Raw genomic sequence first — 22,560 nt, 5'->3', positions numbered from 1 at the left:
TGGAAAAATAGCCACTTCCTTGTTCAATTTGTTTTTATTTCTGATCATCACAACGCAAAAAACAATAAGAGGCAGGTAAAAAATAAAGACATTTCTTAGACATGAGGACAGAACTATTTTCTAAGATGTACTGCTTCAAATTAAGAACAAATCTTAAAAATTAGAACAGTATGGTAGTCTTGATTGTATATGAATAACACAAAAATATTCTTATAACTCATGTTTATTGTTTATGTTAAAAGTTTAATTGTTTTTGTTTCAACATGTTATTTTTTATAGAAAACAATCAAAACTTGCTCCATTTTTGTTAACAAATTGTAATTTATTAAACATGTTAGACTTTTTCACTGTTTTTAGCAAAGGAGGTCTTGTTCTGTGGTGCTACACTTTCCAAGGGGCCAAATTTAACTTTACTGATCCTATCAATGCTCTTATTAAGACTGTAATTCTACAGGTAATATATATATATATTATATACGTGTTGTACCAGGAGAGGTTTTGCATGATATCGTATATGGCATAAAAGTTTTAAATATTATATATATTTGATGTTTAGACATTTAATTGTCAGAAAATCTTATGTCGTAATTGAATCTATCTTGTATGTTTTTTTTAGTTCTGTAAATTTTTGTTTAAATATAGCCGCACATTCAACAGATTCGGAGAGTTATTTTAATTAGCCGCACAATCATATATATATTGCCTATATGAATTGTATGATAAATTTATGTTATGTTTAGTCATTCAGATTTGACGTGTTAATGATTAATTTATTTTTCTTGTCTTCAGGAGAGAGGAGGAAGTGCTGAATTGAGCTATGAAGCATTAAAGATGAAATATAAACTAGACAACGAGTTTGAACTTGTGTTTGTGGTATGTGTTTTATTGGTACCGTAACTTAAGAAAATCTGACTTGATTGGGCATTCAGTGAATAAACTATGCGTATGACTTGGCTGTATTGTAGGAATGAATCTTTTCAATGTTGGTTAATATGATTTTTCTAGTTGTTAACTGGTTAATCTAATTTTTCCAGGTTGGGTACCAGCGTGTGTTGACTTTACTTTATGTGGACAAACTATTGGATGACGTTCATCGGAATTTTCGTGATAGATATCGTCAAAAATTGCTTGATGGGTCGCTTACTATTCTCACAACAAAGTTTGATTATGGAAATACTTTCAGTCCCATACTGAAGTAATTTTGAAAATCTAGCTACTATTTAAATTTTGGTGTTAGTTAACCTTTGTAAGATTACAGCAGTATATATAACTAAACTTGCAATATAATTGTAAGCTCCATCAGGAACATGTGGCCACAAACTGAAATAACTTGAATTCAAACAAGTAACAAGGTGAAAATTCCACTGAGTACAATTGCCATAAACCTCCAATGCCTGATCTTCTCGGAGCAAGTCTTTATATCACTGACCAAATGACTTCAACTCGAATGCTTGATCTAAATGCTTGAGGCTTCTAATGTCTTCTTACCTGAATGCCACAATGCCATCTTGAATTATAAATGTAAGACTTGTACCGGTATCTGTTGCTGAGGTTGTGCTGTTCAAAGATGTCACTTATGGTGCTAGTATAGCAAAACTAAATACCAGTGTCTACTGTCTATTTGTCTAACTCTTACCAAAGCAAAGTTAAAAAGGTTCTTGAATCACTTTTTTATTATCTTTATGGACAAATGTCTAATTTAAAATCTTAAAAACAATAATTAAAACAGTTTACCAGGTTACTGGCATACTCACAAGCTCAAATACATAACATATGACAGTTTGGATGATGATGATGCATCTAGGTAAAAGTATAGGGGGCAAAATGCGAACTTTGACAATATCATGATACAGACCAGCAAACCAGCAATCTCAAATCTTCAACAACCGCACAGGTCTTCACTGTGGCATTTTGATAAGAAGTTATTGCAGTCTTGTGTCATTTGTTCCGCGTCATATTCGTCATTGTGTCGTGTACGGGATTCGCATTACTTCCCAACTTGCAGCCCATTGTGCTTTTTAAGATTGATGAAGGATGTATTATATATTTGAAGCTCTTCTCTTCATTGTGTGCCATGCCTGTTGTAGGCTTAAGCGTTCATGCATAGTTTGAAGTTAAAGCTATTACTATTCCTTCAAATCATGATAATTTGTGGTAATTAATTATCTTTGTATGAAAGGAAGATTTGAGCCAGCTAAAGGCTGCTAAAAGCATTCATTTATCCTGGTCTGATGGTATACAAATCAATGTGTAACAAATATGCAGGAAAGCAGAAGACAGCGTTGTTGCCGCACCGAAAATGAAAAGGTTTGACGAATCCGACAAAGCGAAGAAAACAGTGAAATCCTTGATCATTGAAAAGAAGAAAAATGGAGTTAGTGTTATATCGAACAAGGAAACCGCCAAAGCTACTGATAAAAATAGTGGGTTTCTTTAATCTGTGATTGTGAATTGTCACCACAATCAATATGTGTAGCTCAGGCAGCAGGCTACATTCTATATGGCCATGTGTGCTATTTCAGTTCCTTTAGTTTCTCTGTAAAAGTCGATCGTTTGTCCTAAAGTGAAAGTTGGTCATTTACCAAGCATTGCGCAGCCTCTGTTGCTAAATATGCTTCTAGATAATTCTACACTCTTGTATTTCTAGAAACTTTCCTAACTTGACTGAATATTGTTGAGTAAGTGACATCATAGACAATAGACATGTTGCAAAGTTTGGCCTCAAGATTTAGTAATTGTGGCGTAACTAACATTACCGTAGTTTCGGAAAGTTTGTGTTCAATGCAAATTAGCTATAAATGGCCGCGTCGTTTTCAGTAGTAGGCCTATCTTGCCGTTCATTGCAAAAGGATTTATTGTAGTTGTTAGCGATTGAGGGAGTTGTATATACGAAGTTCGAGTTTATTGCTGTTTAAGTGTTCAGAGTTAATTTGTTCATCTGTTAGAATTGCTGAACTATTTGATTATTATTTAATTGACTGCTTAACGCTTGATATATATTCCATAAAACTACGTCATCAAATCTCATTATGTGTCATGTTAGAGGTAGAACCCGGTGACATGAATACTTGGTTGTTTCCATTTGGCAACTTCGTTACATTGTATACTCACAAAAAATTTTTGATTCTTTATTATACAGGTTTCTTTTTAATAACATAAAAATAAAAACGTGCTTGCTTCTTTCTGTTTATCGAAATTTGCGTTAATCGCCAACCCATCTGGTGTACGCAGCCATTTGCACATCGCTTCGACATCTGGTGATTTTCAAATGCTGTAAAACATGAACATTTGCTAGCTGTGGGATTGCCAGCCCCAGACAGCAAAATCCGTCATTTTTCCATTGATGGATTTTGCTGTCTGGGGCTTCAGTGCACAAAAGTTATCATTTTTACCACACTGCTGCGTATTTGTAACAACGTAATTTTTATGAAATATTTGCAGCAGCTGCTCAGTCGAAGTCATCTCCCAAGTCAAGTTCTATCACTGACTCTCCCGAGATACTGAAGCGACGGGAGATGATGGCGAAGAAATTGGCAAAGTCTGAGAAGCGACCGGGTGGTGGCTCGTGAGTATGATGTTCCCAGACTTCAAAATTCGTCATTTTTACATTGATTCAACGTTGATCCAGACTGTGAATCAGTGTAAAAAAGATCTTGTTTTCCGACTGGGATTCAGTAGGCAATGAATGTCTTAGCTTTTACCAGTAAATTATCAAAAATTGTGCTGCATCGCGTTTTATGATACTACATTTTCAAGCTGCGTGGTAACAAAACAGAAAGCTATTAACAACAATATAACATCTACATAAGTCCCGATTCCATCATTGTCCAGTACCCACTACTCAGCCCATGCTTTGGAGTCCCTGCAACAATTTGAGTTAGCAATTTACACAATTTGTGTTTAAGGAAAAAACCGCTCAAGTCAAAGAAGCGTGAGAAGGTGAGCCGAGTGTGGGACAATGGTGGCACAGCCCTAGATGCGGCTGCTCTTGACTTTAGCAATAAAGCTGATGAGCCTGGTACCAATGGCGTGTCAGACCCAGGGGAGGACTTGACAGAAGAACAGGTTAGTTACATTGTTATGTGATTAATACGAATATCTTTTTGTTTTCGCGACAAATCTAAATCATGAATGTAAAATTTATTACAAGTGTATAAGTTATGAAATAATGTGGACTGGTTATATTATTTTAAGATATTCTCGATCTATACGAAGGTAATACGTCATAGGTTTGCCAAGATTTTGAAATACCTGTATCGTGGGCGACTGGGCGTGTTCGTTATCTGCAGGTCGCTGCAGCAGACAAGGTTTATTAACTAATCAGAAGGCAAGATTTAAATCAGCTGATTGCAATCATTAAGTAAACGTTTCGCCGTCGGCAGGTGGTCTAGCGTTTTGAGGGTTAGGGAAGTAGTCATTTTGATAACGTGGGTTCGATTCCAACCCCTGCTATTACTCTTTTTTCTCCTGGAATTACCAAAGTTCAAAGCAAGAATCAACTCTCTGGCTGAGTGCTAGAATGGTCACAATGACTGCAGCCTGCTGGTTCAGACTGAAAAATTGTCCTGTGTAAAGTGTCTACAGTTCAAAATACCTCATGTGCTGCAGCGACCTACAGATTACAAATACACGTACCGTGGTACTTGTAAACTGCTACTGCATATGAAAGACTGATATAACAATACAACTATGGATATAAATATTCTTGCAGCGCGCCTGGGTCAATGTATCTCGTCACATTCCAGACTTGGAGGTCGACAGTGACTCGTCAGACAGTTACGTAGATTCAGATGAAGCCGGTGAAAAGTACGTTGAATGCGTTCACTAAAGAGCTTAAGACTTTTATGCAAAGCAGACATACTGTAGCTTCAAACTGAATCTCATTCGATGCTTGAGTCTGTCTGCTTTATGCTGAGACCAACACATATCTGAAATGGGCACAGCGCTATATACAAGCACACAGTTATTGTTATCAGGAGATATTCTTGAAGCAGCGAGTGAGTGTTTTTGAAGTCCTGAAACAAACTTTTATGTGAATGTAATAGATTGAGTTTCGCTTTCAGCAGCATGATCGTTGCTTACTTTACAATGTAGAGATTAATAACCTGTTTTAACCTGATGCTGCGAGTTCGCTGTGGTAATAACGAATTGCATTAGCTTTCGGAACACAGTTCTCTAGTCATGTGCTAAGACGAATGATAATGTTAATCAGCACGCTATACATGAATCGAAAATTCTGACAACATATACTTGTTTGTGAATCAAGTTTTTACAAACGATATTTTTAACTTAATATTGAGACATTGCATCATTTATCACCTCAGTGATGCTGAAACGACGTCTTCTGGTGGTATATTTTCGATGTTTCGTGGTCTGGTCAGCGCAAAAGCTCTAACGAAAGAAACTCTCGAACCTGCTCTCGAGAAGATGCGTGATCATCTCATTGGTAAGTGCTCCCTTGCCATAGTGCGCTAAACTTCAGTGAAGCAATAAAACAACTCCTATTTTTCTGCCTTTATTTTCGCATTCATCAGATACACGCTGCAACTCCTGCTAGAAGAGATAATAATTCTGATGAACACCCAAACTTTTCAGTTTTCTCGGTAACCATTACTGATTTTCATCACTTTACATAATACCAAATAAAAAAAGACGTCAAAAACAAGTTTTAAAGTTTTGAAATCTTTTTCTGTAAAATTCGCCTCCTATCAAAGTACCTGTAGCACAGGTGGACCACTACTGCTTGTTTGTGCATTCCGGCTTCAGTTTAATATAAGAGCCTGGTAAAGGTTTAAATGTGTGCTCTGTTCAATATTGCTGCTAGACATCGTGTTTTCACCTACACTCGGCTGGAAACAAAGCTAACGAAATCGTCAAAAAATGACCCCTTGTAGTTACACGAATTACGGACGCAGACTGTACTGATATGTTGTGCTGGAGCAATAAGCTACTACCTCGCTCGAAGATAATGTTTTTTTGCATTTTTTGATTTGCAAATAAGATTCTTTTTCGTTTTCCACGTCCGGCTTTAGTTGAAACATGTTAAAGTTTTGTTAATGAATGTAACACTTTCTGACTGTCGTCGCTGCTTTTAAGGAAGTGGCCTTGTTTCCTGATTGCTGTAAACGCTTCCATTGGAGATAGGACTGCGAAACGAAAAGGGTAACCCATTTTATGCAGATGGCCTGTTAGTTGTATGCGAAATTGTGTATGTGATCTCGTTTCAACGTGAAAAAAGATCTGCAACTGTCACTAGAACTAGCAAAATAAAAAAGAGCATCGATATATAATCTAAACTAAAGAACGAATGCGTTTGAGATATGGAAATTTTCCCAAGATGAAAAAAAAATGTATATCGGATAGTTTTTTCTGCATTTGCTCTGTACGGTCTGCAGCTAATCTTCCCATTCCAAAACAACGACTTTTATTTCAGGTTTATCTCCCTTCTTTTTTCAGGAAAAAATGTTGCTGCCGATATTGCAGAGAAAATGTGCGATTCAGTTGCTGCCAAACTGGAAGGGAAAGTCCTCGGCACATTTAGCAGTAAGCAGAGTTTCGTTATTTGAACGCATGGTGGAGCGTGTTGGTGAATCATAGTGTTAATACTTGGGCATAAGTGCTACTCTCCTACCAAGAAAGGGGCTGTCTAAATTTCATGTGACGCCAGTGTCCTGCTTATCTTCACGCCCAAACCTTTTTTGTCTGAGGCAGTATGGTGATTGCTTCCCCCCCTCTCTGAGAGCGTCATGTCACACCTGAATGTTCTTAAAGTAATAGCTATAGCCAGAGAGATCGTCTGCCTGATACATGAAAATACATCTGGCTGCCACCCTTGTGGTGCACGCGGTTGCTTAACGCCATGCTTAATTTACGCAAATTGGCTTTGTTGTTTTCCCGTCCGCTTAATTTGAATCTTAACCAGCAGGTATAAGTTCAAATACAACAAATAAAAAAAAATAATGATTATTGTTTTAAACAAAGTAGTGGGTTGTGATGTAGGCAGAATTACTCACAAAACCCAAAAACATGAGAACGCTTTTGTTTCGCTGCTTTGTGAATACTTGTATTTTTTTTGTTTAGCCATCGCTTCAACTGTAAAGCAAAGCCTTCAGGATTCTTTGGTGCAAATCTTGACTCCAAAAAGGCGAGTTGATATTCTTCGGGACGTACTAGAAGCCCAACGGGCAGGGCGTCCGTATACGATCACATTCTGTGGAGTGAACGGCGTCGGGAAATCAACCAATTTGGCGAAAGTAGGTTTTAGTTTTTTTTAGGCAAGGTTATATAATACCATTGCCTTGCATTACCGTAAGCCACATTTGTCTGCTTTCAACTCTGAGACATTGTTTCTCTGTAGCCGAGTGTAGATACAGTAGTATTGATATCGACCGACGTCCGACAGTGCTTTGGTTATTAAGTTGGCCTCGGTTGAGTGGTTGCAAAAAGTGATCAGGGCATATCTTACATCTACAACTCATTATAATTCCCCTGTCGAGAAACATTTTGTTGACTGGCGTAGTCTAACTAGCTAACGTAGTCACAACACGTAGGAAATGAGCGAAAAGCAATGCTCGCTGTGCCAGTGAGCCCTCACTAATTGGCCTACTGCTGGCAATGGGGAAGAATTGGCTCTACTGATTCAAATATTTTTCGGTTTTTAGATTTGCTTTTGGTTGATGGAGAATGGATTCAGAGTTCTTATCGCCGCATGCGACACTTTCCGTGCTGGCGCAGTCGAGCAGCTGCTGACTCACACCGCCCGACTGAGCGCTCTTCACCCTCCATCTATGCATGGGGGAAGAGATAATGTGCAATTATTTCAAAAAGGTTACGGCAAAGACGCAGCCGGCATTGCAATGCAAGCTATTAAATCTGGTAAGTGCGTGCTGCTGTACTTAGGATTTACCTGGGTTTAGCGTGTTCAACAAAACGAATTTTCAACATCTGATTTTGAACTTTCTTGAAGGTTTGATGTGTTAAATCTATTTGAAACATTCCGAGTCGCATCAAGCAGATAGAAGTTTGCTTTGCGTATGATAGTTTTCTGTTGAGAATTTGTTTGAATAAGTTTAATTGAAGATGATCTTTTTAATCGATATCTAGCATGGTAAACTGATTGAAGCTTGTCTAGGATAATTTTGTATGTGAATAAGTTTTAATGCTATACTTAGGGCAATACAAATTACTTAAATTTACGTTGTGAAACACATACACACACACGTTGCGTTTTTGTGCATTTTACTTTGTGCATAAAACAATAATATTATTATTTCTAGCGCAAGAGCAGCGGTATGATGTGGTCTTGGTGGACACCGCTGGGCGGATGCAAGACAATGAACCGCTCATGCGAGCTCTTGCTAAACTCATCACCGTCAACAATCCTGACCTGGTACTCTTTGTAGGTAAGCCACCCCTGCTCGCAAAATTGCTCGTCTGTGTATTTTGGATCAATGTAAAATAGAACAACTTTAGGATTTTCACCTTTATGACTCCCACAGATATCAGGCGTGATTAATCTACCAAAAGCACTGTTGGCGAGAGTTATGAGCAGCAGTTGCTTCATTAAACTCGTTGTTTATGAAACACGATGGCAGTTTTGTTGCGTTACCAGATATATGGCCTTGTTATGATTTCTTGGTTTGTAGCAGTCCATGTTGCGACCTCCACTTTCGAGCAGGTCACTCCATTTGTTTCCATTCAACAGGTGAGGCCTTAGTTGGCAATGAAGCTGTGGACCAGCTGGTGAAGTTCAATCAAGCACTGGCGGATCATTCCAAAGAGAATAAGCCACGACTCATCGATGGCATCGTTCTCACAAAGTTTGACACAATTGACGACAAGGTAGTTTTTGTAAACTTTCTGCTCATTCAAAGCCTTTTTAAAAACTACAAATGTTCCCAAATTGCAAAACTTGTCATTTTTAGATCATTTTAAGATCTTGTGACGATGAAAAGATGTATAGGAGTAAGTTTCGTTATCTCTTTTTCATGCCATTCTGCGTCATCGTCAGTTGGCAACACTTCACTTACTAACCCATGACGCCTTGCAGTTTTTTATGGCAAAACTGTAGAATAATTGCAGACTGGAGAGGAAGATTGCGGCACCACAGGATATTCTTTACGTCACCAAATCCCCATCGAAACTATTTGTAAATTTGCAGGTGGGAGCTGCCATATCGATGACGTACACCACTGGCCAGCCAATAGTCTTCGTCGGAACAGGTCAATCGTATCCTGACCTACGTAGTCTGAACGCCAAGGCTGTGGTCCACTCCTTGCTTAAGTGAGGAGCATAACCATGATAAACAATGTATGTACAGATGGTTTTGTTTGCGGAAAAAAGATTTAGACTGCAGTGTATCTTGGTGACAATTTTCTTGGGTGAAATACCGATACTCTAATCAAAAAGCGTTTCAAGAAAAGAAAAAAACGTTCTGCGGCAGCCAAAGATGTTGCTGTGAGACTGTTTTCTGCTAATCTGGACATGAAATCAGAACTGATAGTGCAACATCCAACAAGAAGATTCGAATTACTAAAATGCAGTGTGTTCTTCCCGTTCATTCAAGAGTTGAAAATAATGAAGGAATGTTGTGACAATGATACAGCATCCTGACTAAAGTTGCAACAGTTGGTTTTCTGACTTTGCTATGATTCTGTGCTGTGCAATAATTGGTTGTTTGAATTCGAGCTGCCGAGTTTATTGTATTTTTGTTTTTTGTATAAAATGTTGGAAGAGAATATAGTGCATTAGAAATTGGACTGACTTGTGTGCTTCGTGAGACACTTCGTTCTGGCAATTTGACCAGGACAATCCAGTTTCTGGAAGGAACAGTTAAAAGGTGACTCCATCACTCGCTTATGATCAACAGAGAAGTTAATTTGAGTCACATTTAACCCCATTCTAAAACAGCACTAGCTTGTCACTCACTCAGGCCTGTCAGTATTTCACAAATCCAAGTAAAAACGACTTCAATTTGCGTTGCAGTGGCAGAAGAACTTTAACCCTAGTGTAATGTGTTGAATATTGCAACAAATCCATACAAGTGAGAAACGAGTTGCTATGACGGACTAGCTAGAGATATCACAGGTGGCGTATCTTTGTCTCACATTTAAATCGATGCTTGGCTGAGATCTGTTGAAGCGACTATGTTATTGGATCGTGCTCAACTGACCCCTGTTGTGAAAAGCAGCAGCAACACCACTAGGATTGATTCACTTTACACTTCGCTTCGTAAACACGCGCCTGCAATTTAGCTGATAAATTACACAAACATACAGACAGATTAACAACACAGTGACAATTACATAATTAGATTGCCATCTAAACATTTACACTGGTATTCATTTTCTATGTATGTAGAAACCTTTCCACAGCGAACAAATACACATGCATAGTACATTCCTATTTGGTACCTTAAGATGTGCCTGAGCGATGTTATTAAAAAAATAATGCATCTTTACGAATCTAAACTGCTCAGAATCCAAATGCATTCAATTCTGCGAATACAATGATGTCAACTTCAGACCTGCTTGATGGTACCGCTGTCCTTCAGTTGGTAAAAAACATTAACGCATTGCACGTAATGTACATTTGGTGAGGTCTACGTGGGACAGATTTGGAATAAAAACGAAACGCAAGATGGCACGAGTTCATCTGGAAAGTCGTTTTAACATCACATTAAGTGGGTGGATTAAACATCAACAAGGATAGGCGGCTGAAAGATTTTCTAGGAATATGAAAGTTTACATATAAATTTTTTTCTGCTTTACAAAAATTTGGACATCTTGCTAAAATAAAGTAGAAAAACATTGAAATTTGGCTAGAGACCTTAACAAGTTTAGGTAATTTGGACAAAAATCTAATAAAAAGGAATAAATTGCAAAGAAATGTTTGGATATTTAACTGTACAATGATTTATATAATTTAAAAGTTCATTCAATCAATTTCTAATATGATAAGCCTAAATTAAAATTCATCTGCACCAAAAACACTCGCACTCACAATGAAGAAAAATATGCATCTTTTAGAAAAAGTAGGCCTACACCTAAAGTAAATTTAAAATACTAAGCCAATAAAGTTAGGCTGCAAGAAAGCGCACACGAAATCTCACATTCACCTCGTTTATGTTGCTACAATCACCATTAATGAATAATAATAAACTTCACATCAACTCAGAAATGTAAATCTCTTCAAATGTAGTAAGTCAAGATATATTGCAAAACTTGAGTATGATGCAATGTAAGGTACAAAATCATTGGTCGTGCAGCTATAGAAAAGAAACGTGGCGTTTTTGCAACGGTTTTAGTAGAAACGATGAATACAAAATCAGTAAAATTGACATTGTATAACATTGCTATCAACGTAATCTGATAATAAACTTTAAAGACAAAGCTACCACAAACTCTGGAACGGTCCAGAAGCTGCTAGAGTCTTAAATAATTTGTTACTTCCATTTAGCTGCATAATAAGTCAACCAAAAGGTGAAATAAAGAATTGCAAATATTCAAAAATAAAAAAGCGAATGCATTGAGAATGTTAGCGTTTTTACACTCAGTTTAATAACGTTTTTGTCCTTTAAATTTAAAATTGAAACGCAGGCAATGTCAGACCAGAGATGCATATTATGGAAATCAAAGAGATAAAGTTCTTAAACTTGGGTAATGGGTAGGCACCTAGCCAGTCTACCATTCTCAATGTAATGCATTCTTTCCTGTACCGAAATTAATTCTGAAATAAATATAATTGCCTTTCCCGAGCCGACCATTTGGTATAAGCTACTAAAAACGATGCCTTTTTATAGAGATGGATAAATAAATCAAAACACTGGAAACCCTCGAAACTTGTGGCAGAAGAAAGTAGGCTACTGGCTTGGTGGCTTGCTGCACCGCCATATGTGTGAAAGTCGTCGAATACTGTTTTAAGTGTTACCGCACACTACAAAATATGAATCTAAGTTTTTAAAACATCAACAAAAAAAATTTTTTTTTTTAAATGACAACTGGAGGCAAGATAATAAAATTTCAAGAAAGTGATGGATTGGAAACACCATCAATTTAAAATTGATGAGTGAATTCTAAAACCAGTGACCTGAGTTTCTAGCTGTATGAAGCAATAGGGCACAATGTTAAATGCAAACTATCGCAGAGCTTCACAGCGTTAGTGGAAAACATTTCATTGCTGAACATACTTGTAGTTGTAATGCAGGATGACAGAGCTAAGCCATAGCAAAAAAAAAGTTTAGAAACCATTTTAACAGAGTGGTTAAGACTTTGAAAATACGGCAAACAAAAAAACAAACATAAAAAATTGAAACTTCTGTAACTATGAAGTGCTAAGTGTGATACACTGGTACAGGTTACTGCAATTGTAATCAGTGAACATTCCACTTAGGTTTATAAAAATTATCTTCAAATTTAATGTTTTGCATAACCATGTCTTCATCTATGAAGCTTCGTTTCTCTATAATTGAGTGCAGTTACCAATTAGTGAAAATCCTGGATACATAGTGGACGTGCTTGTAGTTGATTTTGCTCGTGTGGTGCATTCAATTCAATACTAGCCATTTGTCGAATTAATGCAATATTTTTTTCAATTAGTGTTTCATGATCAAGCCTTTTATACTAAGTAGCAACAACTGTAGCGTTTGGTCAAAAGAAAGCCAAAAACATAAAAAAAACAAGGGATCGAATACGCTATTCAACAAAAATGAATACCGTAGTAGGTTAACATTGAAATTATATCACTGCAAACGATGGCGAACAACAACACTTTAACCACAACAAACAATGACGTGCCAAAACATAGAATGGCTGCTTGTTCCAGACCAAACCTTTGTCTTTGTTATAGTTTCGATATATTGTCAATTGACTTCCCTTCGATGTAGGCTGCATCTTCGGAGATCTGAGCATCATTTTCGGATAATTCACTTCCGGATTCGGCCTTCAAACGCTTGTAGTCGGTACGGAAGGCAAGTATGTAAAAGATTGCAAGAAATCCAGCGTAGCCAACCATCACATACACTGGAACTGTAAAGCAAGAATTTAAATGCACAACCACGAATTGAATCCAGTGACAATGCTGATGAACTTGTCAGGTAGCAATTCCGACTGCGTGGTGAAGACGTCCGACCGATGTTGCTGGTTCGATACTCGCCGGGAGTATGTGGCTCTTTATTTGCACAGCAGTCGATCGAACAAGCAGGATCGATCATTGCTTTGTGTTGTATGTACTATTCTGTATGCTCAATGCTGTATATGGCTTTAATTTTCCCGATTTTTATACCAAGCTGGAGCGTATTATGCACACCAGTCACAGCGACCTATGCCAATGCACGACGCAAAGCCTGTCTATGTCGTCATATGCAACAAACACAAAGTTATTTAAAACTCAGAGCATTAAAAGACTTCGTGTCCACCTTCAAGCATGTAATTAAGCGTCGCTTTTAATGTTTTAATCCTTACTGGTGTCACTGAAATTACATACGTTCAAGACTTTCTTAGCCAAAAACAGCCACGTTTTCCAACACTCGGCTACACAGACGACGTTTTGATGTCAGCCATAGTCACTAAATCCCAAGATTTTAGCCCTAAAGTAAAACAATGAATGCAAAGCACCTGACATATCCCAAATGTCTAAATCTCCGAGATTGTCGCTCGCACACTTGTTTCCGGGGATAGCATCGCTGTCAAGTTTTGTTCCGATTGACCCCAATATCAAAACCAATACGATTCCCTGAAGCTGTCTGATAAGACCAATAGTAAAACGTTAGAACTCAAAGAGCAAATTGTAGAAAACAATGAAAGTTAACAAAAGAAAAGATGCCAACTGCGGATTTTTTACCACTAAAAATGTGCAATCAACCATTTACTACATTATACAAGATGTAAAGATTTTGCCATTAATTTCAGGTTGCCTTTTACGTTCAAAACGCTCTGATCACGTTTTTCCTTCAGTTAATTTCTGAATCCACGTTAGACGCGATCAACTTCAACTTGGTGCCGGACGATTTGTCGTCAGGACTACTTCAGCTACAAACCCTATAGCATGAAACTGGAAGACACTTCAGAAAACATTGACAATAATGTAACTTCTTACCCAAGCATAAAAACAATTCCAGAACTTGTAGCTTCACCAACGGGATAAGTTGTTTCAACGGCTAGCTCATTGCCGATAGGGTAAATCGGTATTCCGAAAAAACCAAAGACCCCACACATGAGTGCGATAATGACCCATTGCCCAGTCTGATTGTGCATCTGTGATAAGTTAAACATTAATAGAAAATGACCGATGAACTCGCATTATTTTTAACAATGCAGCACAATAAAGCACAAGCAGGTTGTTGCTTTGTGACGGATAATGCAAAAAACAACAATTCTGGCCAAAGATTGAACACACCAAATTTCGATCAATCTGCTCAAAATTTGACTTGGTCCTACAATCCTACATTTGGCATGAGATGACTATAACAAATACGCCAACAGTAGTCTCAATTTGGCAAAACGCAACGAAAATTTTCATGACGCAACATATTTACAAACATGAATCGTAAAAGTGCATTCGTCGTAATAATACCAATATCATAAATTGATAAAAGCAGAAAGACGTGTGTTTGCACGACTACATCATATGTTTGATTTAAACATTGGTGACCTATGCCTGCCTAATGACAACAGTTAGCTATTTGTTTCTACGATTGCATGTGCAAATAAAAATGGATGTTAGGTCGTCAATAAGTTGTAGGAGAAAAACATACAGTAAAATAATGGTACTAATACAAAACAGCGCATATAGACACTAAAAATTCCCTAATAAAAGACGACTGCAAAACGATTGTACGCCTGCGGGTAAAACAAATTAAGGAAATGGTATCGATTCAAAGCCGATATGCCTGGCCACAGAAATATAACTCTCAAAATGCAACATTGGAAAACACTGGAAAAAACAATGCAATCACTTGACTATTTTTCTGCTCATCTTTGAAGGACAATGTCAAGGACATGGACTGAATAGTGAATATGTCAATCGATCAAGGACTCATCGCAATATCAATCAACTCGATCTTGAAAAGTCGCAAGCCTAACTACACGTCATCACCATGTCAGCGAAGCAGCAAACAGACAGTATGCTTGCCATCCAATGATTGCAATCGTCACCACAGATGACAAAGTCCATTTATTAACATACGATGGCAGTTGACTATGGACCTACTCCTTACACCGCAGAGAAATCAGTTGAAGCCTTCCCAGACAGCAGTGAATCCAGACGTTTAATCCATGCAAAAAACGATTGATTAATGATTTGTTGTCTGGATTGTGCAGCAAGATACTCGCAACTTACCACGGCAAACACGACCAGACCAGCAACGGCAAGAGCGTAGCAGACTTTCGTTACTTCAATGAAACGCTTGGTTTTATCCACAATTAAGCCAGCAATTCCTGCACCAAAAAAGCCGGCTCCGATCAATGACGAAACGCAGACTGTTCCAACGTATGTCTGAAAATATGAATGAAATCGATTCAATTATTTAGTTTATTTTAGTGTTTTCATTCGGACACGTGAAATGAAGTCTGGGGACTCCTTCCTCCTTAATTCTTCGTCGTATCAGCCTCAGGGGTCGAGGTTCGAGGGTCAATCTTTTTGCCACCCCAGATTCACGATGTTGCTTTGATGAGCGTAGATGAAAAAGGGGGAAATTTATTGCTCCAGCAACAAACCAGTTGATGTAGCTTAAAGCAATTTGGAAGTTGTTCATTTTTCATCAAACTTTATTTCAGTTTACATAACCCGCTTTGGAAACCACCAGCTAAATCTAAAATCCAAGATCACCTCTAACGTTTGACTTAATTTTGGAGAAGTTTCCAGACAGCAAATCAGCCGCTTTTCGCATTGATCAATGGAAAGAAAACCCAATAGAAGATTATTAGAAAAAACGCTTGATTTGCTGTCTGGGTCTGTTCTGAATTGTATCTATTAGAACTTCAGGGTACCAAAACAGCTCTTTAATTAGTTTAGTTTATATTGATACATTGTTGGGAAAATACAAATAAGCTAATGACAAAAAATTTAATTTAAGTACGACATATTAAACATAGAAGCCGACGTATAAAATCATTTTTACTAATTAAACAATTTGCAGATAACAAAGTGAAATCTTATGACTATGAAAGCATTACATTTTCTGACAGTATATTCTGTTTGGGTAGAGAGGTTACTTTTTCAGCCACAAGCAGACATGTTGTTCAGTTATGTCTGTTTATGGTATATTCTGTAGAGAAGTAGTCAGTTACAAAGCTTACTACTGTATATATATATATAAATTTATACTTACATCAGAATATCCCCATGGGCATAAAATTTGAGACAAAAGTGTGGTCATCACACTGAACAATGCAATTCCACCACCAACGCACCAAGACAAGATGTAGTAACGAAAATTTTTAGCCAAAGCCTTCACGCCAACAAGAAAAGGTTCTGAATCATTGACAGCACTTAGTGTGGGAGGAGATGGCGGCTTACTGGACCACCAGCCAAATGTGGCCATGACAAGTGCCAATATAGCAGGAACACACTGGATGCCAAGCTAAAACAACATATATACAAGTGAATTAAAGTTTTCCAGTAATATTCCACTTTCTAATTCTTTGTGAATTTCATGGCATACTTTATTGTGAGACTGACCTACTAATTCTTAATTCATGTATGATAATAGTTTCATTACAAAATGTTCACGTGTGCAATGATCGAAAATATAAACAACAAATGCTCATTGCTTAGTCAATTTTATTTCTCACAAATCAACTTTTCCAACTTACAAGATGATAAAAAGGAATACCGAAGAACTTATGAGCTTGCTTGGGTTGAATGAGAGTGTTGATAAGTTGGCAAAAGCGAATGGAGTGAGGTGGTATGGGCATGTTTTGAGAAGGGATGAAGATGATGTTTTGAGAAGAGCGCTGGAGTTGCAAGTGGAGGGTCGTAGAAAACAAGGAAGACCAAAGAAAACATGGAAAAAGCAAAATGAGGAAGAAAGCAGCAAGGTGGGCTTGACAAGAGAGGACGCGCTAGACAGATCGATGTGGAGGCAGGGTGTGAAGACGATTGCGGCACTTGGAGGTGAATCCGGCCACCCTCGGTAACGGGGACATCACCGGATTAAAACTGGACTACTACTACTACATAAAACAGTTGTCTAAACAAGTTAGAATGCACACAAAAAGGTGTTGCTGTAGGCTTCACTAAGAAAATTGCTTGTTGTTTTTTTTACTTTGTAAGCAATGTTATGGGTATAGCAAAGACATTATTTGTCCACATTCAAGTCCACACCCTTTGCTATACAAAAATCATCCAAGCCTAGGATGATAGTAAGCAAGAATTACTGTATTACTATCACATTCTACACTGCAGCTCCTTATAACTACTCACCATTAATAAAATATCAGGCCGAGTTGATGTTTTGGCAAGAATCGGGGACAAAATGTAAGAGAGCATTATTCCAAGAGGATTAGCTGAAAATAGTAAAATAGTACAACTGAACCTAGCCAATAAGTAGAAGTTGACAGATGGGTGATATCTCAAATTTCTTTAGTCATCTTTTTCATTGAAATTTGATGAAACATATCATGGATAGACTTTTCAAATTTATTTTTTGTTATGTTTTGCTTGATCTGAGAGGGGTCAGTGGGTCACTTTGAATTTCAGTCTTTCAATTTATGAAAAAAATTGGTGAAAGATCTAAAAACATGTCTTCTGTCTTGTATATCGTTGTAGTTTTCCGTGATATAAAATGGTGACCCACAAGATAAAAAATATGACTTAAAACTCCGATTATATCTCCTACTATTATATAATACAAGTTCAGCCACAGACCCCACTTGCCATTAAAATATCCCACATTACCATCATTCATGATGCAGACTACTGGCTTTTAAAGTCATAAAGGTACAGTCTTCGAAATTAGCATACTTTTACTTCGGCAAAAACGTTGCAAGGCCAAACGGCAAAAACGTTGCCGAGGCCAAACGACAAAAGTTGAAATTACCTCGGCAATTGCTGTGAACTTAGTAGTCGAGTGAGTAGTCTAGTAGTCTAGTGAGTAGTCTATCACGACCGCACTGTTTGATTTGCTGTGATGTAATAATACCAAAAAAGTAGGGATAAAGCGGGCAACGCGATTACGCACGCTGTTACAGTAACTCATGTTAAACAACTCACGGGAGGAAAAGGAAGTTAATTTTGGGTTGATTCAACGTTCGAGTCAGCACAAATCGATTTAATTTTTCCAGCGGGTTATATTGTGTAACAACAATGCCCAATAAGAAATTTATGTTTGTTTTACATTAATTCGACATCTAGCGACGTTGAATTATCATAAAGTAACAGTAATTGCTCAACCAGGTACCGGTAACAAATTAATAGCTCTCTGCGAGAAGATTGCCTTGATTTACGTATACAGTACACTACACCAGGGCTACTCAACTGGCGGACCGCGGTCCGAATCCAGACCTTCTGGGAATTGATGGTGGACCTTGAGCTTTTGGAAGAATAACATCATTGCCAAGTTTCAAGGCTTCTTTAAACAGATTTGTATTGGGACTGAAGCAATTTTTACTGTGATTATCCTAGTTGCTGGGGGGCTTCGAATTCCAGACTCCCCAACACTTTCTCAGAAATCCAATCCGAGTTACATTTTAGGCTACCATAAGTGGTTTGGTACAGATAGTTTAACTTTCGTGCGACTTTCGTGGTTGCATGTGAACATAGGCGTCGATTTTTTTAGAAGAGAAGAATTCTGGGTGGGCGAGAGTTTTCAAACAGATTTCCTTGAATGTGTATGTTCGCAAATTCGCAATGGTTAGTCTTTCTCACAAAGACTGCGTTTTGCGTCGCTGCAGCAATTAAGCTTTTATAGGTTTGATGTTTGCTTTCTTGCGCCTTGCGATCTTATGAGCGCTGCTAAACTAAACAAACTTCTTTTATGTTTTCCTTTGCGACCTAAAAAGCGCGTGACTGGTGACCTGTTATCTTTAAAGTGGCGCCTTCGGATTTGCCGCAAAATGTTTGGACAGGTGACTACAGTAACAAGTACCATCAGGATTAAGACGCATCCACTGGAATTCGGAAAAAAGCTTCCTTTGCAACATACGACCTTCCCGAGCCGGAAGCTGATCCGGCAGCATGCTAACATCAAATGGAGCAGGAAGAGATCCATGGCTCATGCTGTCTTCTACAACTACCGGTGCATTGCCTGAGACATTGACTTCACCACTGTCCATCCTTGAAGCATTGCTTTCTTCATCAATGTCATCTCTACGTTCATTCGTGCTGGACGTGGCTTCTTCAGCGTTATCATCTCGACGCCTTTTGGAAGCTGGTTTTAAGAATGCGTGAATAAATGTTTGACTTTGCTTCATGTTTAACTTTTCAATAATGAAATTACAACATCGCGCAGTGCCCCAATTTATATCCAGCAACACGTTTGTGAGAAAAGGTTTGTAAAAAGCGATTGTTTCAGTACGTCTTTAGTTTGTATCGGTTATTTTATTGTCATGTTCATTATGATGTCATATTCATATTCCCTTACGCTGCTGACTCCAGCGTGTGGCAGTTGCCGTAGCAACAACAATGCAGTAAAAACCGCCTTTTTTCAACGCAGCGTTGTTGTGAAATTGCTTTGTTCTGTCGGATACCTAGCGAGAGACATAGCGTAAACAAGAAGTTGCACTGCAGTTAGTTGGATAATTCAGCGTTTAACAAAAACGGAAATAATTGTAACGAACACTTCATAAGTGTCATGAAAACAGAGTGGGCGAAACATATTTTGCCCACCCTCGTTTCACGGCAGGGTGGGCGCCGCCCACCCGGCCCACCCTATTTCGACGCCTATGCGTGTGAAATAACTTATTCCCCGGACCGCTAAAAATATTTAACTTGTCAAACTGGACCTTTAAGATTAGTTGAGTAACTTTGCACTACACTAACATAATTTCGGCACAACTGCGACCAACACAAACTCTGTTTGATAAAGAACTAGCTGTCAGAATCAGAATCATCAGATGCTGTAACGGAGGATGAGGTTGTCGCGTCATCAGACACATCAAGAGGCTCATCGCTTGGCTGTAAATCTACACTGTCTTCGCCGTTCGCAATGAAGCGTCCACATTTTGCGGCTTTCGTGCTTTGATACCCATCTACACGCCTCTTTCGTAGAGCTCAATCAGGTTGTTGACTAAGGAACAAATCTATGGCTGTGGCATAATGACAGGGAGGAATGTCTAACCCTAACCTTACAACCGCTCGTGTGGCCTCGGCATTTTTATTGCCGACGCTAATGCGCCATTCATGCATATGCGTCGACAATCACCTCGGCAATTGCCGAGGCTAATTTCGAAGACTGAAGGTATGGAATACAGGAAAATAGTCTGTCAAAATTTGCAAATACTTTGAGAGCGCCATATCTTGATTTTTTACAAGGTCATACTCTACTTACCAACTGTAGCCAACATGTTTGAAATTGCCCTTTCACTATCAGGAAACCATAAAGCAGAAAGTTTGGTTGGGGCGAATAATATGAATGGTTGTGCCAGAGCTGCAATGGTTTGTCCGACAAACACCAATGGTATCATGGCTGAAGGTAGAATACCATCCACAGCACTTATTACCCGCAGCACACATCCAATACAATTCAGCCAGGAACTCAGAATGATAGAAAACCGCAGCCCAATTGTATCCAGTAACCAAGTGGCTACAATACCACATGGTATCCCAGTTATCATAAAGACAAGAGATAAGAAATTAATGGTATCCAAATCACTTTCATAAAATTCCGCGGTTTTATATGCAACTGGTCCAAAAGTGAGCCAAATCTGAAATTAAACAGGTGCTTACAAATTAAACAAAATTTTACAATATTCAGTGGCGAAAGCTTTATGAATAAATTATACGGTAGTGTATCATGCAAGTTTCTGAACCTGACTGATGTTGTTTACTAACAATTTTAAAATCTTTAACTGATAAACAAAATATTTTAGTCATACAAAAAGTAATGTACGGTACAATCACTCAAATGTGTAGAAAAGTTAAACAAAAGCATATTTAGGGCTTGTAGGACGTAGGTTTTAAGCTACCCGCGATTTTATGAGAGAGAAATAAAGGAAAGACGTTGCCGACCATCAGCGCGGGCGCCGGGCGTCGAACGATTTAAAATCTACAAACACCCAAAGTTTCATTAGTACCGGTACTCCAGTAGCCTATACGTTAACAGGTAAAGCAAAAAACTGAAAACAGTTTTTATGTAATGGTATCAAAACAATTTTACAGCACCTATAATAAGGTAAACTCAAATGAAAGACCTCAATTATAATCTCAATAACTAAAATAGTTAAAACAGAACGTTTATATTAATTAAACGAAATAGAACTAACATAGCCATTTGCTATAGCTCGGTTAACTTGCTGGCTGAGTACATCTGTTTGACAGTAGAAAAACCATACAATTAACATCTTCAAAACATAAGCTTACATTACAAATTAATCAGAATCCACGAGTTAACAGAATGCTTGAACAAAGTGTAAACAACTTCAATAATGGTTTAATGTGCAAAGTCACACTTACCATGGCATTTGAAAGATTCAGAATAAACAATGTGGCCAGCAAATACCATCTGCGACTGTAAACACGTAATTGTGGCGATGTAAGGGGCAATTGAGAAGTGGTGCTCGAAGTCAAAACCTCAAATTCTTTAGCAGAGCTCATTTTAAATAAACAAGTGTAGCCTAGTTACCAGCATAAAAATAACAGTTCTGAAAATGATATCAAGATTAGCTTACTTCACTGCTTCAAGTTCAACTTGTTTATAACTTAAATCCGCTTTTCTTAATAATCTTTTGTAGTTTATAAGTACGGTACAGAAGAAAACTGCTAACCATATCAACTATTTGCCAGACGTTTTCATATGACTATCTGATTAAGACATTTAACCAATTTGCTCAATAAAAAGTTTACAAGAATTGGCATTATTGTTAAAAATGTGTGTGTGCTAACTCGGTTGCGATAGGTATGCGTTGATTATACCCCTATGATTTAATCCTACAACTGTTTGCAAATCTTGCAACTTGGACAAATTTATTAGTGCTGTTTTACACAACACAGTGCATTGTCAGTGATTGTCTCAGAGCCTGTTGTTTGACCAAAGCATGCAAACTGCTGCAATCGAATTTCATTTTATCTTAAACAATCTCTGAGACGTCAGGTAGGCACTTTAACGTAGGACAGTTTTCCATGCGAATCAGCTGTTTGCAGTCATGTGACTCACGCCATGATTGTAACCTTATAAACTCAATTGATTACAGTCAATAAGATCCTTCTTGCACTCAGTTCAGTTGCAGAAGAAAAAAGAACATTAGCAGAGGGTGGGAATTGAACCCACGCAATCGAAATGACTATTACCTTGCCCTAACCTTAACCCATTAGGCCACACTGCTTGTGGCGATACATTCACTTAATTTTCTTTGTATCAAAAATCTTTGGGGAAGATCGGACGAAAAGATCGGAAAAGATCGGAGA

General features: G+C 38.0%; 2 protein-coding genes across 3 annotated transcripts; one reads left to right on the top strand and one right to left on the bottom strand.

The window, feature by feature from the left end:
* The first annotated feature begins 283 nt into the window (after positions 1–283).
* Positions 284–9,758, top strand: LOC145780729 (signal recognition particle receptor subunit alpha-like). 2 transcript variants are annotated; one of them, XM_082592352.1, is made up of 14 exons: positions 284–454; positions 790–873; positions 1,035–1,195; positions 2,266–2,423; positions 3,445–3,565; positions 3,906–4,065; positions 4,712–4,806; positions 5,325–5,446; positions 6,457–6,543; positions 7,081–7,253; positions 7,662–7,875; positions 8,277–8,402; positions 8,705–8,841; positions 9,161–9,758. In XM_082592352.1, exons 1-14 carry the CDS (start codon positions 332–334, stop codon positions 9,284–9,286), a joined length of 1,887 nt encoding a protein of 628 aa, XP_082448478.1. In that variant the 5' UTR covers positions 284–331; the 3' UTR covers positions 9,287–9,758. The 2 variants fall into 2 exon arrangements, with proteins under 2 accessions (XP_082448478.1, XP_082448477.1); XM_082592351.1 differs by having other exon boundaries at positions 3,442–3,565.
* Positions 9,759–10,201: 443 nt separating this feature from the next.
* On the bottom strand, positions 10,202–21,787 carry LOC145780822 (solute carrier family 49 member A3-like). The gene is made up of 8 exons (XM_082592463.1): positions 21,610–21,787; positions 20,486–20,861; positions 17,422–17,504; positions 16,328–16,579; positions 15,337–15,492; positions 14,095–14,252; positions 13,614–13,741; positions 10,202–13,025 (listed from the first exon to the last, which is right to left on the bottom strand). The coding sequence occupies exons 1-8, from the start codon at positions 21,748–21,750 to the stop codon at positions 12,841–12,843; spliced, it is 1,479 nt and encodes a 492-aa protein (XP_082448589.1). The 5' UTR covers positions 21,751–21,787; the 3' UTR covers positions 10,202–12,840.
* Positions 21,788–22,560: the final 773 nt, after the last annotated feature.

The sequence above is a fragment of the Aplidium turbinatum genome, chromosome 12 (genome assembly GCF_918807975.1).
Source record: "Aplidium turbinatum chromosome 12, kaAplTurb1.1, whole genome shotgun sequence".
Lineage (NCBI taxonomy): Eukaryota > Metazoa > Chordata > Ascidiacea > Aplousobranchia > Polyclinidae > Aplidium > Aplidium turbinatum.
This window is presented reverse-complemented; position numbering and strand designations above follow the sequence as displayed.